The sequence below is a fragment of the Elaeis guineensis genome, chromosome 7 (genome assembly GCF_000442705.2).
Source record: "Elaeis guineensis isolate ETL-2024a chromosome 7, EG11, whole genome shotgun sequence".
Lineage (NCBI taxonomy): Eukaryota > Viridiplantae > Streptophyta > Magnoliopsida > Arecales > Arecaceae > Elaeis > Elaeis guineensis.
In genome coordinates this window covers 96,593,432-96,610,196 of record NC_025999.2, presented here as the reverse complement: position 1 = coordinate 96,610,196, position 16,765 = coordinate 96,593,432, and the positions used below count along the sequence as shown (strand labels likewise).

The 16,765-nt window shown below is 38.6% G+C and overlaps 1 protein-coding gene across 1 annotated transcript; it reads left to right on the top strand.

Moving 5' to 3' along the window:
• Positions 1 to 10,880: 10,880 nt before the first annotated feature.
• LOC105048249 (uncharacterized) lies at positions 10,881 to 16,422 on the top strand. The gene is made up of 9 exons (XM_010927505.4): positions 10,881 to 11,069; positions 11,147 to 11,212; positions 11,291 to 11,396; positions 14,116 to 14,158; positions 14,287 to 14,359; positions 14,559 to 14,646; positions 15,716 to 15,772; positions 15,855 to 15,933; positions 16,129 to 16,422. The coding sequence occupies exons 1-9, from the start codon at positions 10,999 to 11,001 to the stop codon at positions 16,140 to 16,142; spliced, it is 597 nt and encodes a 198-aa protein (XP_010925807.1). The 5' UTR covers positions 10,881 to 10,998; the 3' UTR covers positions 16,143 to 16,422.
• The last annotated feature ends 343 nt before the right edge of the window (positions 16,423 to 16,765 follow it).

Genomic DNA, 16,765 nt, shown 5'->3' with positions numbered 1-16,765 from the left:
GATGAGCAATGTTAAAGTTTATGGTATTCTAGACAAAGAAGATCATAAAATATTGGAGGAAAAATAAAATGGAGATATCCTAGCAAATGCCACAAATGAGCCAAGTTTTTTGGAATGAAATGTTGTTTGCTCTCATCAACTTTGGCTATGTCATTAATGGTGAGGGTTTCAATAATGAAAAAGAGTGATCAAAAGTTGGGTCTTGGTGCCAATGTTGATTAGAAGGATAGGGACAACATAGATAAAGGGCGAAGAGAAGGTAAGGTTAGTTTGGCTGGACAACCAATCTAACATGTTTTGTGTGCTAGAGTATAATGAAAGAGACAATATATTTTTTTTTTGTGGGGGGAGGCGGGAGGTAAGTAAGAGCGAACATGTTTTTATGTAGAAGAAGAATACCAAAAGAAAGAGGGTAGTGAGAAAGAAGGAAAAAGAAGACTGTGAAAAAATATTTTTATTATTTGTAAATGATCATCACCAATGTCATATAAGAGATGATGGTGGAGGAATCACGTTGTCATGAAATATAACATTAAAGATTTGATTGAGATTTTTTTTTTGATAAGTAATTGAGATTTTTTTAAATGCATGGGTGATATATAACGCAAATAAAGTTTCTGAGATCAAAAAGTAATTTTATTTAAAAAAGATATTTTGGTATTTTGATCATCTTTTCTCAACCTAATTTTAGAATAGTTTACTTTGCTGAAAAATTAATTTTCCTAAGAATAAATTTTTGGTGATTCCTTCATGCGGTTGCTCGCTGCGGCGTCAGGTCTCTTTCTCGGTCTCATTTCCTCGACGCTGCTGCACATAGTTGGTTTCCACGTCTGGCCCCAGAGAACTTATTCCCTGTCTACGGTTAGGTTCTGGGTTGAGGCTCTCCTGCTGACGGATCTAATTAAGATCCCAATACTTGGACTAACATTCGTCTTGGGAATTTTTTATTTTTAAATTTTAAAAAGGAAGAGATTGTGGTGTATCTGCCTTTGTCCCTGATGGGTTCATTTTATACCTTGGAGGTAGGATCAGAATAGTTTTTTTGTTAGCAAAAAAAGCCTCAAGACGGTTCACAAAGAGCCTATAACAAAGTCTGCGATGACGATAGAGTTCAATAAATTCAAAAACATCCAAATAAAATCTCAATAGTGAAGATATGTACGAGAGAAATCAGCACGGAGACTGATACGGCCCATAAATCATTGGAGAGGCCCATGAGCCGATAGAGGCTGGGGCGGAGCGAGCACATGCGGTAGCATGCAAGCCGACCATGGGTGTGTAGCCCAATACGGACGTGCATGAGCCGGCCTAGCCAGCGAGTGGGTGCTGGGTACCCCGATCCATCATGGACTGGCGTCCATGGCTAAAATCGTGGACTGCGAGAGCATTTCTTAAGTGCTTCTCATGGTCCACCATGGATTGAAGGTGGTTTCTCCGTATTTTTGAGGTCTGGTGCACGATCGGATGGCCGTCATCGCATGTGGTCTCGATCAGATGCTTGGAGGATTTGATCAGGCATGAGTGGGTGCAACAGAGGCGCGATCGAGCAGCCAGAGTGAGTCGCAGTAAAGATCGAATGGTCAGAATGAATTGTGGACTTCGATCAAGACTCTGATTCCGATTTGAACACAATTTTGGAGCTTTAAATAGCCCTGTGGGCAAACAGAGATAACGGACAGTCGAGAGAGGCTGAGGACTGAGGCAGTCGCAGAGAGTGCAACCTAGAGGGGTGTGCAGCAGCAGAGAAGTCGAGGGAGCTCGAGCAGTCGTCGAGAGAGAGTCCGGCAGAGTGTCGAGCGTGAGTAGTAGGCAGAGCCAATAGAGTAGCTGCAGAGAGGCATGATATAGTGGTCCATCACAGGAAGTATCCAGGGACATCGAGAACCTGGTATTGGCAAACCTGTGAGAGGATCTCTTGGAGGATTTTGAGAGAGCTTTTGTGAAGATAGCTTCTAGTTGAGAGAGGTGTGTATATGAGAGTTGAGAGTGGATGTTCTCCTCTTGTATTTATTTTTTTTTATAGTGAAGTTTGCATGTCCCATGGATGTAGCACTTGGCTATTCCACATACTTGATTGTGTAGCAGAGCAAGTGATATAACAACAATTGGTATCAGAGCTGGGTTGGTACCAGCACAGGTTACGATGATGGTGGTCAAGATCGAAGATGGAGAAAACAGACGCAATCAAGATAGAGATCTACCGCGAGGGTTGATCGATACTCTCTTGTGCAAGGAGGAGCCATTACATGGAGGATGCCAGTGAGAGCTCAATGCAAGGTGGAGCTCTAGGTGGATATAGATCGGACATGAGATAGAAGACTCGAAAGGATGATGAGCGACATCGCCAAATGGCTACCCCGAGCAGATCTCGAGTCAGAGGATATGATGGAGATGGGATCGAGCAGTCTGGCTCGACTCCCATGTTTACCATCCATGAGTAGCAGGCATTTGCCCCAGAGCATGGAGGCGAGATCCAAAAGCTCTCAAAATCAGATGGAGGCCAAATATTGAGTCGAGATGGAGATTGTTAGGAAAAATACCTCAAGATTCGATCCACAAGGAGTCCATAACAAAGTCCGCAACGACGAATGAAGTCCAATGAGCTCAAGAACAGTCCAAACGAAATCCAGATGGTGAAGATACGTTCGAGAAAAATCAGCATGAAGGCTGGTGCGGCCCATGGGCCAGCGGAGGTCATGGCAGAGCGGCCAGACTGACGGGAGCGAGCACGCGGCCCACATGGACACGTGCGGGCACACGCGGGCGGCCTAGCCAGCGAGTGGGCACTGGGTACCCCGATCCATTGCAGACCGACGATCCATGACTGGAGCCGTGGACCGCGAGAACATTTCCCAGGCGTTCTCACGGTCCACCTTGGACCCAAGGTGGTTTCCCTATATTTCTTGAAGTCTAGTGCACAATCGAATGGCCGTCATTGCATGCGGTCTCGATCGAACGCCTGGGAGGACTTGATCAGGCATGAGGGGTGCAGTAGAGGCACGATCGAGCAACCAGAGTGAGTTACAGTGAAGATCGAATGGTCAGAATGAATTGTGGACTTCGATCAAGACTCTGATTCTAATCTGAATGCAGTTTTGGGGCTTTTAAACAGCCCTGTGGGCGATAGAGACAAGGGACAGTCGAGAGGGGCTGAGACAGTCGGCAAAGAGCGCAGCCCAGAGAGGCATGCAGCAGCAGAGAAGCCGAGGGAGCTCAGGCAGCCATTGGGAGAGAGTCCAGTAGAGCGCCAAGCATGAGCAGCAGGCAGAACAGACGCAGGCAGAGCCCAGCAGAGCGTCAGACAGAGCAGCTGCAGAGAGGAATGATGTAGTGGTTCATCACAGGAAGTGTCCGGGGACGTCGAGGACCCTGATATTGACAGTCTTGTGAGAGGATCTCCTTGAGGGATTTTGAGAGATTTGTGAGGATGGCTTCTAGTTGAAAAAGGTGTATATATGAGAGTTGAGAGTGGGTATTCTCTTCTTGTATTTGTTTCTTTCTCATAGTGAAGTTTACATGTCCCGTGAAAATAGCACTTGGGCTATTCCACGTATTTGATTGTATTTCTGTTTTATTTCTTCTTTTTTTCTACTGTAATGGATGATATCGGATCCGTAATAAGTGGTATTAGAGCAATTGATATCACCATAGTTTTTGTTAAGTGAGGGTGCTGTCCACTAGCTAAAATCTTCCAATGTGCAGATAGAGCAGGCTAAAGTCATCCCTAGTGAGTGCCACTAGGACACAACATGCTCTGCTAGGGCGTTAGAACGTCAATAGAAGTTGTGAAAATGCACGCGTAGGTGCCTCTCATCTAGCTTTGCAATATTGTTATTATTTTTTGGATTGTGAGATCAAGGCAGTATTGTTTCATGTTTGGTAGAATGTGAAGGTAGAATGTTTTGTACTTGACAACGCATGAAGTTTTAAAAGAAAGCTAGTTTTCTTCCTATAACTAGTTCTGGAAACTAGCTAGGTGTGAGCAAGACAGATGCCATCCAGTATAGCCAAGATTGCTTGATCCAGTGGAAAAAGCCATCTATAACAACAAATGGCTCCATCTATAATAAAACTTGATGAAAATTGGTGCCAACTATTGTCCAACAATTGCTTTTAGCATTGAATTAGCTGAACCCCAAATGGATATCCCCTCTATTATAAAATTGTTGGACCTACCCATTTGCATGTGTTATGTCATCGTGGAAGGCTGGGAAAATATTAATATGCTCTCTGATGCCATAATGTCTATCTACTTCAAATATCATTATAGGATTAAGTAAACTTAAGTGATTGAGATGCGAAAATAGAATCAATGATGAAGAATAAAATTTTAGGCATGCATGCTGTGTGAAAGTGAAAATACTATTGAGTGATATGAAAAATCAATTGGCTCGAACCTCAAAATGTCACCCTCTTTCGCATGTCTTTTTATACCGCAGACTCAACTTTCTGCGGAAGCTATTCCTTCTTGCCTAAGCATAATAAAAGCTAGGGCACCTCGAAGAGTTTGTTGTCAACTTAATGATTTTAGGAGTCTTTACATCATATGCAAAATTCTGACCAATATAGAGGCCTATGTTGAAGGTGTGGGCTCGCCGTCTTCAATGAACTAGATTTTCCTTCTGTAGTCAGAACCGACAATATAATGACAATATAAGTCCACCAGGCTTGTCTTGACTAAGAGCTCTCGTCTTCATCTCCTAGTCATCAGTTAACGAGGGTTACATAGATAGGGACCTGGTTTGAAAATATTCTATGCTTTTCTTCAACAAAAAGAAAATGAATCTAAACCAATATGATGAAGTGGAGGTGGGTTTTGGTGCACTTGAAGTGTAAGGGTACTTCCACTCTCCATTAAATATATCTTAATGACTTTAACATATATATATATATATATATATATATATCTTAATGAGATATGACTCCCTCTTCACTTGATCTAAAGGTTATTTTCCTCAAGCATTAGGCGGCAGGCTTGCATCTATTCTTGACCATTGTGTCGCACCTACTCTTGATTAGAAAGTCAAATTAATCATATTTATTAGAAACATGTTAGAAATTGCCATGTATTTTTCTCTATATCAACCATCCTCATCATGAAAGAAAGCTATCTTGTTTTGAGATCAATGCGATCTTGACTCTTGTTACAAGAGACCTGCTGCATGCTTTCACCATGAATGGAGAACTTTTCAGCCATAGAGTAATTCATAGTATATCTCGGTAGCGGATAGGTAGGAACATCCATGAGAGTTTGAGAGTTCTGAGCTAAAAATATAATAATAAAAGGAAGATAACATGAGCTTATATATATATATATATATATTATGATGATGTTATCTTTGAAGAAGTTTTCTTTTTATAAAATTATTTTATTAAACAAAAATCTTGCTACTCACTTTGCTGGTTTGTGGACACATTTTATATTACTTTCTTCTCATTTTTTGTGCTAATAAGAGGAAATAATCCCCACCCTTTCTACTTTATACTCACCCTTTGAGAGCCAATTCGATCGGAGTCAAATCCTCGTCTCCTTTTTCAAATGGTAGGAAGCGATGCCATCCAAAGAAGCACTCCATGGTACTACACATTACCAATTCAAAAGAAATGAAGGATTCACAGTCCATTATTTTTTTGAGTATGAGATTTATAGGTTATTAAAACATATTTATTATTTTCTTCAATTTAGCTTGGGAGAAGGGGGAAGAAAGAGAAAAGGTGTCTTGCTATCATCCAATTCACTACAATAAACATTTTGAATCTAATATCCAACGACAAGAATCTTACCAATGTAACAAGAGACCAAGGACCAGGAAATTAGCATGGGCCATGCCAACTGCTACATGTGCTCATTAGCGATTCCAAATATCCTTTCAGATTTCCATCCCCTTTCCTCCCGTGTCAAAGGCGCGTAGAATCTACTCTTCCTCATTTTCTTCCGTTAAATAGAGACCATGGTCTTCTTAGTCTTGAAAAAAGTTGTATAAAATAATGGACATCATTATCCTCAAGAGGAAGAAGTGCAGCTGCTCTGAAACTCTAAGAAACCAACCTCTACTTAGTTGGTGATGATGCATGCTATTGTGGAGTCAAGCTAGATGGTGATTTTGCCGATTTGAATTTAGAAAGTAATGTTAGTTTCCAAACTTACCATTGTTTTAGGCAATAGTCTAGTATCTTCCTGGTTATTGAACTTCAATTTGATAAACTTAGAATTGAAAACAATATATCGAAAGCTTCGACAAAATACTTAATGATAAATATCTTCTCAATCCAATAACAACAAAAATTATTCTTGGACTTCACCTTTTGTCCAATCAGACGATCAGTCACTTGATAAATTAGAAAAAATAGACTTGAATCAGATTAGATGCCACCATCATTTAATTCACCTACATTCACACTAGCATACAGTAATTAATTGACCTATATCTAATCCAATAACAACAAAAACCTACTCCTCAATCCAATGACAACGAAACCTACTTCTTGGACTTCACTTTTGTCCACGTAGAAAAGACCAGTCAGTTGATAACTTTAAAAAATAGACTTGAATCGGATAAGATCAGAGCCACCATCCTTTAATCCGCCTACATTGACCACATGCTTGTCACTAGCATGCAGTAATTGACCTAGATCCTAATGCAGTAACAACAAAAACTACATACTCAATCCAATAATAACAAAAACTACTTCTTGGACTTCACCTTTTGTCCAAGCAAAGCAAGACTGGTCAGTTGATATAATTTTTTTTCTGAAAAAAACTTGAATCAGATAAGATCAAAGTCACCATCCTTGAATTCACCTACATTACATATGCTCGGCACAAGCATACAGTAATTGACCTATAACTAACCGCAATCTCAAGTCAACTTTGTTTTAAATAACAATGACTCAGGCCGTGCCATAGCAAGTTTAGACCACCTGCATTGCATCAGCGAAGTACAGAACATCACATAAACTTTGTGATGATCGATGATTTTTGATTCATAATCATGACATCAACATAAATAACATGAAAAAGCTTTCATTACATGTGTTCCAACCAGTATATATGTGTTGCACCTAATTCTCATATAACATTCGAGCCAGCTCTTATTGACATCATTTCAACAAGTTATTACATGAGGAATTATTATTCCATGATATTGATGTTAATGTATCATACGGCTAACTATACAACACCATCATCAACAACAATGATCATAAGACTATAACATAGTTAGATAAACTATGCCATAACTCAAAAAAGAAAATAGTCAAATGTTATTACTCATTGTTATTACTTCGAATAATAACTATTAAAACACATAACTTTAATTCAAAAAAAGGTCTTGAAAAGGTTTTTGGCTTCCCAAAAATCATTGAGGCAACACCACAATTAACCATGAGAATGGCTCATTGATTAATTTCATTTCATGGCATCTTTGATGAATGAGCTTTAAAACAACATATCAACGTATGAATAGCTTTCTCCTTTTGGAAATCAATTTCCTACAAACGTCTACGACAGATAATCATTTTGAGCTACCAAAAAAAAAAGAGCATTCACATCTTTAAAAGATTTGGGTTTGATGACATGATCAGCAAGCCAATGCGTTGTTCCAATATCCAGCTTCAAATTGCATCAATGCTTGCTACCGAACTGACCCTCCCCTCACTGGTATCCTAGGCAGGCACCATCTTAGGCAATGTCTCGTATGGGAAGTCTTGATATCCAGTGATGGCAGTGATCCTTATCCATGTGTTAGGCTGTGTAAGTGATCGAATGAGGTCATCGACTTCGGAACCAGAATATCTAGCATTTTCTTCAAAACCTTTTGGCAAAATGGGTGAAACACTAAGATGTTGAATTGCTATCGATCTGGGTGCTCTAGAATATCTAGGTGACTAATTAATAGTCCTTCGATAGTTCTTCTTCTTCTTGTACTAAAAATGATTATTTCTTTATCCAAACCTGTGCCAACAGAAAAAGGAGAAAAAAAAAAAAAAGGAAACAAAAGTTGCAAGGGGGTCAATTTATCGCATTTGAAGTTACATCAGCTACGGGAAGAGGACTACCTGTTCTTCAACTTCTGCAGGAACCGCACCATTGATCACAACTGGCTCTCCAATATACGTCTTCATCCTAGTTCCAACCAGTCAAATATTGTTTAGGATAATCTGTAAATCAAAATCCACACAGTCAAATGGGTATGACATTGATTAGCTGCCAAGAGAAACACTTTGAATAAGAATAGAAGCCTGAAGGACTGCAGAATGAACTAGAAGGTTTTTGAAGATAGTTTGAGTATGTTGGCTGATAGATAATTGAGTATGCCATATTTTAACACCTCACATTTTAAGATGTTTGATGTGTCAATACACCCACCAACAACATGGCATGTCATTTCACATATGATACTTAGTAATATTTCTTCAATAATTTTTCTTTTATCTACCGGTTACGTTTTTATTTGAGACTTTGCATATTGTAAATATATAAACACTACTGCTTTTTGTACACCAAGTCTTCCCACGAGAAAATATTAGAGGGTTCAAAAGTTGAACTTTAGAGACACTCCATCATGGCAAGTTTCCCATAACATTGATTCTTCATATATAAGAATAACATCTGTGCATATCAACATACGAGAAACACATTTGAATGAATAAATCTCCATTTTTTTTTTATATGGTAAAATCACGTTAGCAGTCTTTTGTCTCTAGGATTTTTCTTGTGGCTAAAGATTTTACCATAAACCTTTTGCAGTATTTCTTCATCCGGTTAAAGCATCATTGTGCTCGATGCCGTCGCTCCAGCATCGGAGGCGAGGTCGTAATTGCCGACATGCTCATTGATTCGAACTCTGCAGCGGGCACTCGGTCACATAACAGGGAGACTAACGTGCACCACAAGCCACAAAGGTGGCAACCGAACCCATGCAATTAGGAGAATCCTCCATCTTCCACAAAGGTAAGTTATCTGATGGCAAAAGATGCTATGCATGCGGCAGCTGTCGCTCAGGTTAAGGCCTATTAGAGTCCTTCAGGCGCTCTTCTCTACTCTACGTTCTCTGCCTTCCCCTAACCTTCCAGTTGTCCGGGGTCCTCGCTGCAATATTACGATGGGATGTTACAGTATGGTTTAGATGGGCTACAGGTCTTGGCTTTGACGTCCACAACTAGAGTCAGTACAATCTCTGGGTTCTGGGATTTTTGTTCATATCTTGTGTATAACTTGGCGGGATAATCACTGTTCCTGTAGTGTTTTGGTAGTCTGACCACCACTTGTACTGCCTTTTTTTTTTACGAATACTACTATGGGAATGGCTGCAAAAAAAAAAAAAGGCAGCATCATTTTGTCTCGTGTGTGTGCCCGTTTTGTGAGGGAAAAAGCACTCAAATAGCTTGGCTTACTTCCAACAGGATTCTCGTTTTGATGATCGGACTTCCATTTCAATCTAAAAGAAAATTCAAGTCTCAAAAAATAAGCATGCAAATGGCCAAACCAACAACCTAAGACAAATTCTAAACCACCTTCTCTCTCTGTCTCTGTACGTGTGTGTGTTTACTAGCATAGCTAGAAAAACAAAAGAACAATAAATGAGTACATGATACCTCTTTCATTTCAAATGAATTAGAAATAGCTAGGATAGCTGTGGCCCCTACAAAATGTTCAGTAACCAGATGGACAGCTTTTCCCAAATTCCCCTGCATGAACTATGGCGCACACCCTACAGTTTGAAGTGACGTAGGTCCTATAAACTCGTGGAAAATAAGGTCTCAGCTAGCATTTAGGAGACACCATCTGCTTCACCGAAACATGATTAGAACCAAACGTCAGAATTCCTTTCCCTCGAAAAGAAGTTGCTGATTTTCTTCTTGCTTCAAAATGTATCTCACCGCTTCTAGATCCCAAAATAATCCATCATATATTGCAAATTGAGTCACCCTCAACCTCTATCTTTCTTGCTCTTTTGTAACATTATAGATACTCTTATTATTGTCGGCACTGTCAGTGTAACCGCGGTTGACCATTGCGCTAGTTTCACTGCATCCACCGTAGTTAAATTATCACTGCTATCATCACCATAATTATTTTTTAAAAATAATTAATTATACCATATATATCTATATTTTAAAAAATAAATAAAAATTATTTCTTAAATTAAAAAAAAAATGATGCAAAACAATATTTTAGCTTGAAATTTCTATACTTCCCTTTCACCTTCCCAATGAAGCATTTATTTAATAGCCATCTCATCTTTCCCAATGATTAAGCTCGCTCATGCATTGGTCTCATGGGTTGAACCAGCACATGGGCCGGACTGGGATCAAAAAATATCAATTTGTAAATAGCTCTGGTTTGAAGCCCAATTAAAATTGGCTATCGTTTAGGCTCAAGATTTGGCCCATCATGAGCTCTATGTTCAACTAGCATTTTCCTGCATATGTAAATCTTTAGAATGGAGATGCAAAATATACGATCGATCCCCTGGTAACTAAACTCGTCCGAGCAACTAACGTGGTGTACGTATCCATAGATTCACCCTAGAAAGTGAATTTATATAAAAGATTTCTCAAATATATGTGAAATCCTAACTTGTTTTCCGGTGGACCGACACGGTGTGGGCGTCGGACGCGACGCTTCTCGGTACAAAATTCCCGGCACTAGATCCGGACTGCAGCCCATGCTGCATGGGACTGGATAGAGGGTCCGTTTTAACCTTTAACGCTCACGTGCTTCGTGATTCGTGAACCACGCAAGCGTTCGGGTCCACCGTTCACCAGACTCTTTTAGATGGTCCCACGGAACTACACGGCGATCACACCATTGATCATGTCCCGCGATGCGTGAGAAACGTAGCCAGATCGGACCGGTTCTAGTTCTCCAAACCGAAGCCGCTCCTTCTAGTCCTGGGCCCTGGTCTTTTGCTTATTTAAAGCGGCAGCTCTCACGGGCGGCTGCTTTCGTCCGGCGGATTTGGCGAGGGAATCTTGTTTTAGGGTTTTGCAGCGATGGGGAAGGCGAAGAAAGGCCCCAAATTCGCCGTCGTGAAGAGGCTCGTGAGCTCCAAAACCCTTAGAAAGTGAGCAAATCCTTTTCTTGTCTTCCCTTCAGTTCTCTCTTCTCTAGATTAGCTTCTCAAACCCCCAGTGTTCTCAGATATAAGGAAGAAGTTCTAAACCCGAAGAAGAAAGATCTCGAGAAGGACAAGCTTCCCCGGAACGTGTAAGCAATTGCCGTTTTCTCTACTTCCCCCTGGAATTCTTCTTTTTTTTTTTTCTTATGTTGGTTGGTGTTTGATAGGCCGGCCGTTTCTTCAGCTCTGTTCTTCAAGTATAATACTGCACTTGGCCCGCCTTACAGGGTCATCGTGGATACTAACTTCATCAACTTCTCTATACAGAATAAGGTAAGCTTTGCCCAACAATTTTGCTACTTTCTTGATTTACTATGTCTATTTCTACAGATTTTAAATGGAACAATGTTAGACATAAAAAAGTTGGTTTTATAATGACCTAACTCATTAAGGAATTTGTTCACACACTTATTGGGTGTTCGATAAGGGTTTCCTCTTCTTCATGGATATAAAGAAAGGCTAAGAAGTGATAAGAAAAGTTAAATAAAAAAAAAAAATCTTAATGCGCAAATTCCTTGAGATATTTCCTTTTTTTAGAAAAAAACTGGAAGAAGAGCTTTTTAGTCTAAAGTGGCTCAGGCAAAGTTGAAGATGTCTCTCTGCACAAACAATACAAGGATAGCTTGCCAAATCTAAAGTTTATTCAGTTGTGTTCTTAATTATATCAAAAGTATTGGTACTAAAGCTGAAGCAGCCTTTAGCATAAACCAGCATGATATCCAACCTATCATCCTCCATCTAATAGACTTGCTTCTTTTTCAATTGAATCCACCAAATGGCAAATGGAAGAAGCTTCTTTTGAAGAAATTCTCTCACCACAGCCAACCGTCATGTTTATCAATAAGACTAGAGCTTCATGCTAAGGTGATCATTTCCAACACTTCACCACTGTAGCCAGGTACTACCACTTGCACTTTCCATTTGATAAACATTTAGGGGCGGTCTTACATTCTTTTTTGATTCTTGGCCTCCTCTGCACCCTATAAATATACCAAAGATTACATCAAGATGCTTCTACACTCATCCCTCACTCCTGACGTTCTATCCTAGTGATCATAATAAATTAATTGTCATGATATGACATACAGAACTTGCCAATTGAAGCAATCTTCTCGAACAACAAAAATATTTTGTTGACTTCAGGATACTCCTTTCTTTTGTTCATTGGATATTATCCTGCCAAGACCTTAAATTAACTAAATTATTAAAATAATCACTTTTCATTTAAAGGTTATGACTAGTTTTTTTTTAAAAAAATATAATCTTGAGGTGGCAAGTACCAAAGCTTAGGCTTTAATGGACGTTCAAAGACCGGATATTAATTATGTTAACCACACCATCTATTTTGTGACATTAGGAGCCACCCACAATTCCATGAGATCAAATAAGTGTCTTATCTTTTGAGGTGATGTTGAATTCTGACTGCACAGCTACCATTATTGGTGGTGGTATTCATGATATATAGTTGATTTTTCAAAAGGAAAACATGTCTGCCCCTCCAAAGCTCTAGTTGGATTCATAGGTCTTGCAAATGTGGCAAGTGTTCATTTGTGAAAATATCCTTTGCAATAGAGGTCACCAATGTCAGTATGTTTCCTCAAGATCTAGTTCAATACCTCCTTTAGGTGTAGTAAATGGGCCTCCAAAATTCTCTACTAGTGTGTAGGCAATTGATCACCCATGTGAACATGTAGTTGTTCAGTGTAACAGTTATCGTAAACAGGTTGGGTCCAACTATTGAATGAATCAATGCCAGTGACTTCTATACTATTCAAAATAATGTTTTCCATGTTGGTTGGCACTGTTACATATTGAGCATACCGTATTGTACCGGTACTAAAATAGTACACGGTACCAAGGTGTACTAGTACACGGTATGCCGAATGGGCCTCCATATCGAACGTATTAGCACAGTAACAGGATGGTACTAGTATGGGGTTTAATACCTGGATGGCAAACCTTGATTCAAAACAATAGACATGAGTGGAACTATATCATTGGTCGACGTTAACTCTTTGCAATAGCTGGTTTTAATAGTAATTTAGCTTTGAGACAAGCATATAATGGGATCTTGGGTCTTTGGAAGTTTCATGGGGCATGAGTATGTTTTTCATTCTTTATCTTTAGCTGTTTGCACTTTTTTTTTGTTTCAGGCACCATCCAGTTAAATCTTGATGAAACTTGCTAAAAGCATCATGTCTGAATATTTAGGTAGTTGCCATATGTTTTAAGGTTACCAAAGATGCTACTCCTTGATAACAAATATTTCTGCTACTTATTAAGAAGCATGCTGGAAACAGGGAAAATAAATAAATTAAAAAAGAGTCAGTCAAAGAAGCAGTGGCCTCCCATTATGGATGGTAAAAGTGTTGGCTAGCAAACTTCGTTGGTACAGGTCTGTGCCACGAAGAATAGAGGAGGCTTTGATGGTTTTGGATTCTATTGTAAAGGTTGGAAAAAGGAAGGGGAGTCATGAAAAATAATGGGAAGTAGCATGAGAATATTTGAAGAAGTTATAAATGATCGAGAATTGTTTTGATTGTAGGGCCAAAATGGTGACGGTGGATTGGCATGTTCTTTTCCAGATTAATGGTAGAGTTTATTGATTATTTGTTATATGGTTCCATATACCTTAGTAACCTTATCAATGGCAAATATTTCATCTAGGTGGTCTTAGTTATGTGTTTCAAATTATCATTCATTGATATTCGAGTACTTCCTGTGACTAGTTATCAACCTGATTTGGTTGGTGAGAATGTTGGTTTACCATAAAACTACTGAAACAACTACCTAGGATTCCATGAGATTTGGTAAGAGTCTGGGTTCTAGATGAGGGAAAAAATATTATTTGGTATAGATAACAATTGTTGTCTTTGAAGTTTGAAGCACAAACTATCATATGAGACCTACTAAAAAGATTCTGTCTTATGTTATTATGCTAATTTATTGTCTTGATGTTCGCACTATGAATGATGCTTGTGTTCTCATGCAGTTGGATTTGGAGAAGGGAATGATGGACTGCCTCTATGCAAAATGTGAGTCGACACAAATCCTAGCAGTTTGTTTCATTTAATTAATTTTTTCATCTTGTATGTGCTGCTTGGTACAAAAACCTGGGATTTTTGTTTTGATTTATTGCATCTTTTGTTATTGGGTTGTCAAGGTACTCCTTGTATCACAAACTGTGTTATGGCTGAGCTTGAAAAACTTGGACAGAAGTATCGTGTGGCTCTAAGGTAAGAATGGTTCTTCCTCTTTGGTCTGACAAGCATGGTCATTTTCTTGTTACATGTGGGCTTAAATAATTTGTTCCTCTTGCCTTATCATGATTGCAAACTGTAAGATTGCATGTTTCGGTGCACATGCAAATCCCTAATAACCTTTGCAGCAATTTGATTTCCTGTAAGCATTGTGCCTTCTCTGTTTTCATGACAGGATTGCCAAGGACTCTAGGTTTGAGAGACTACCCTGCACGCATAAAGGAACTTATGCTGATGATTGCATTGTTGAAAGGGTCACTCAGGTAATATTGAGTGCATATCTACTTTTCTTTGCATCAAAACTTGCTATCTTTTATCAAAATGATAATCTGGCAGGGCTCTCCTTAAGGTATTTTATCAATCTTACTTTTTGAGAAGTTGTGATCGTTTATCTTAGGATTTTGATTTACTTAATTATACACAACCACCTTTATTCTGAAAGAATGCGAGGTGTATTTTCTAAATATTTTTTCATATTATTGTTTATTCCATAGTATGCCATAATACCTGGAACTCCAGATATTTGTGAATGTGTGCACACGCTTGAATGTGTTGTGAGGTTCAGAGTGTTAGTAATGTTAAAAAAATATGTTAGATCAGGGGAAAGAATAGTGAAAATACAATTCAAACCATAGATTCAAACTAAAAGAACGACCAAAAAAATTAATATTGTCAAGTGAATGCAACAGAAGTGCTAAGAAAGGAAGAACTTGTTTGAACTTGGAGAGAATTATGTGAGGATTCTGGTTATGTATTTCTTTTAGAGTATGTAGATTAATGTACATTACCTATGGGTGTTTTACTAAAATAATAATATTTATTGGGTTGCACCAATTATAGCCAATTGTTAAAGGCAATTTTCTATAAAAGCTCATTTCCACCTAAGTATACTAAGCGGGGCAGCCACTTATTAAGATAGCACTATCATCTTGCCAAAGTAAGTGTTCACTCTAGTAAATAGAGTGAGAATCACACTGATTAGAAGAATTATGTGGTCTCTTTCTCTCCATCACAGGGTGTATTGGTTGGGTCCAGATATGGTGTCTGGTACTGAGACCGCAACCGTATTATTGTTTGAGCTTTGAATCGTGGCAGCAATGTGCCCTTTTATTCTACTCAGTGTTGCTTATCATGTCCCTACAAGCTTGCAAACTAATTACTCTCATTTTCTTATGGGCTTTGTAATTGTTTTTATTCCCTTTACTAAAGCATTAGTTGCATTTTTTTAATCTATGATATGCTTACCATAGACTACAAGGTTCGAGAATGCTATGTATTTTGATTGTGTTTTACCTCTCTTACTATTAAGAAGTGCTTTCTTCTCTCAAACAGCACAAGTGTTACATTGTTGCTACCTGTGATAGAGACTTGAAAAGAAGGATACGCAAGGTATGTGTGGTTGGTAGATCCATTTTTATCATCTAAAGCTCTTCTAATTGTACCAATGGAATGAACGTGACGTGTTGGGCAGATTCCTGGAGTGCCTATCATGTACATTACACAGCATAAATATTCAATTGAGCGGCTGCCAGAAGCCACAATTGGTGGAGGTAGGCTTTTTATTTTTTTTTTTCCTTGTTAAGTTAATGTTTATGATTTTTATTATATAATTTCTTTTCTTTGGAAAGATTGTTTTCACTTCTCATCTAATATTCTACATCATCTCTACCAAATAAAAACGAAAAATTTCAACGCAAAGTTTCCTTTTTTTTAACTCAAAGGTTAATGTTGGATGTTCCATGCAGCTCCAAGAATTTGATGGCAAGGGTACTCTCAGCAAGTGGAGCCATCTCTATTTTATGTCAGGTGCCAGCTGCTGGTTATTAGTTCCTTTGTTTTTTTTTTTTTTGTATGTCTTTTCTGGAGGGAAAACTTTGCAGTAGAATTCATACTTTAGCGTCTGGATATTGCTGTCTTGCTGATGTAGCTAACTATTTTCCTGCCTGAAATCTTAGTCGTTCATAATGTTTGATCTTTCGTATGATTTATTGACATCAAGAAGAAAATGGAGTTCATAATTGGCACCTTTCGTTTGACTATATGCTGTGTTCAATCACCCAAATGCAGTTGAAAGTTTTTGCATGCTTGTTTTTCTTTTCATTTATAAAATATGAAAAAAAAGTGCATGTACTTTTGGAGTCAGCTCAGTTCATAATTATGCAATTTTTCATACTAAACTTCGAAATCATGGCTTCTGTTGCCTATGGGAGAGACTAGAAAAATTAATCAACCTTGTTTATAAGCATGTAACTTAGGGTCGTAATATTAGTATAATCTTCCAAAGCAATTGTTTAACTGCACTTATTTTTAGAGAAAAGAAAGGGTAGTTTATACCATCATTTTTGCCATGTAAACAAGATTTAAAGTTACTCTAGTATACAA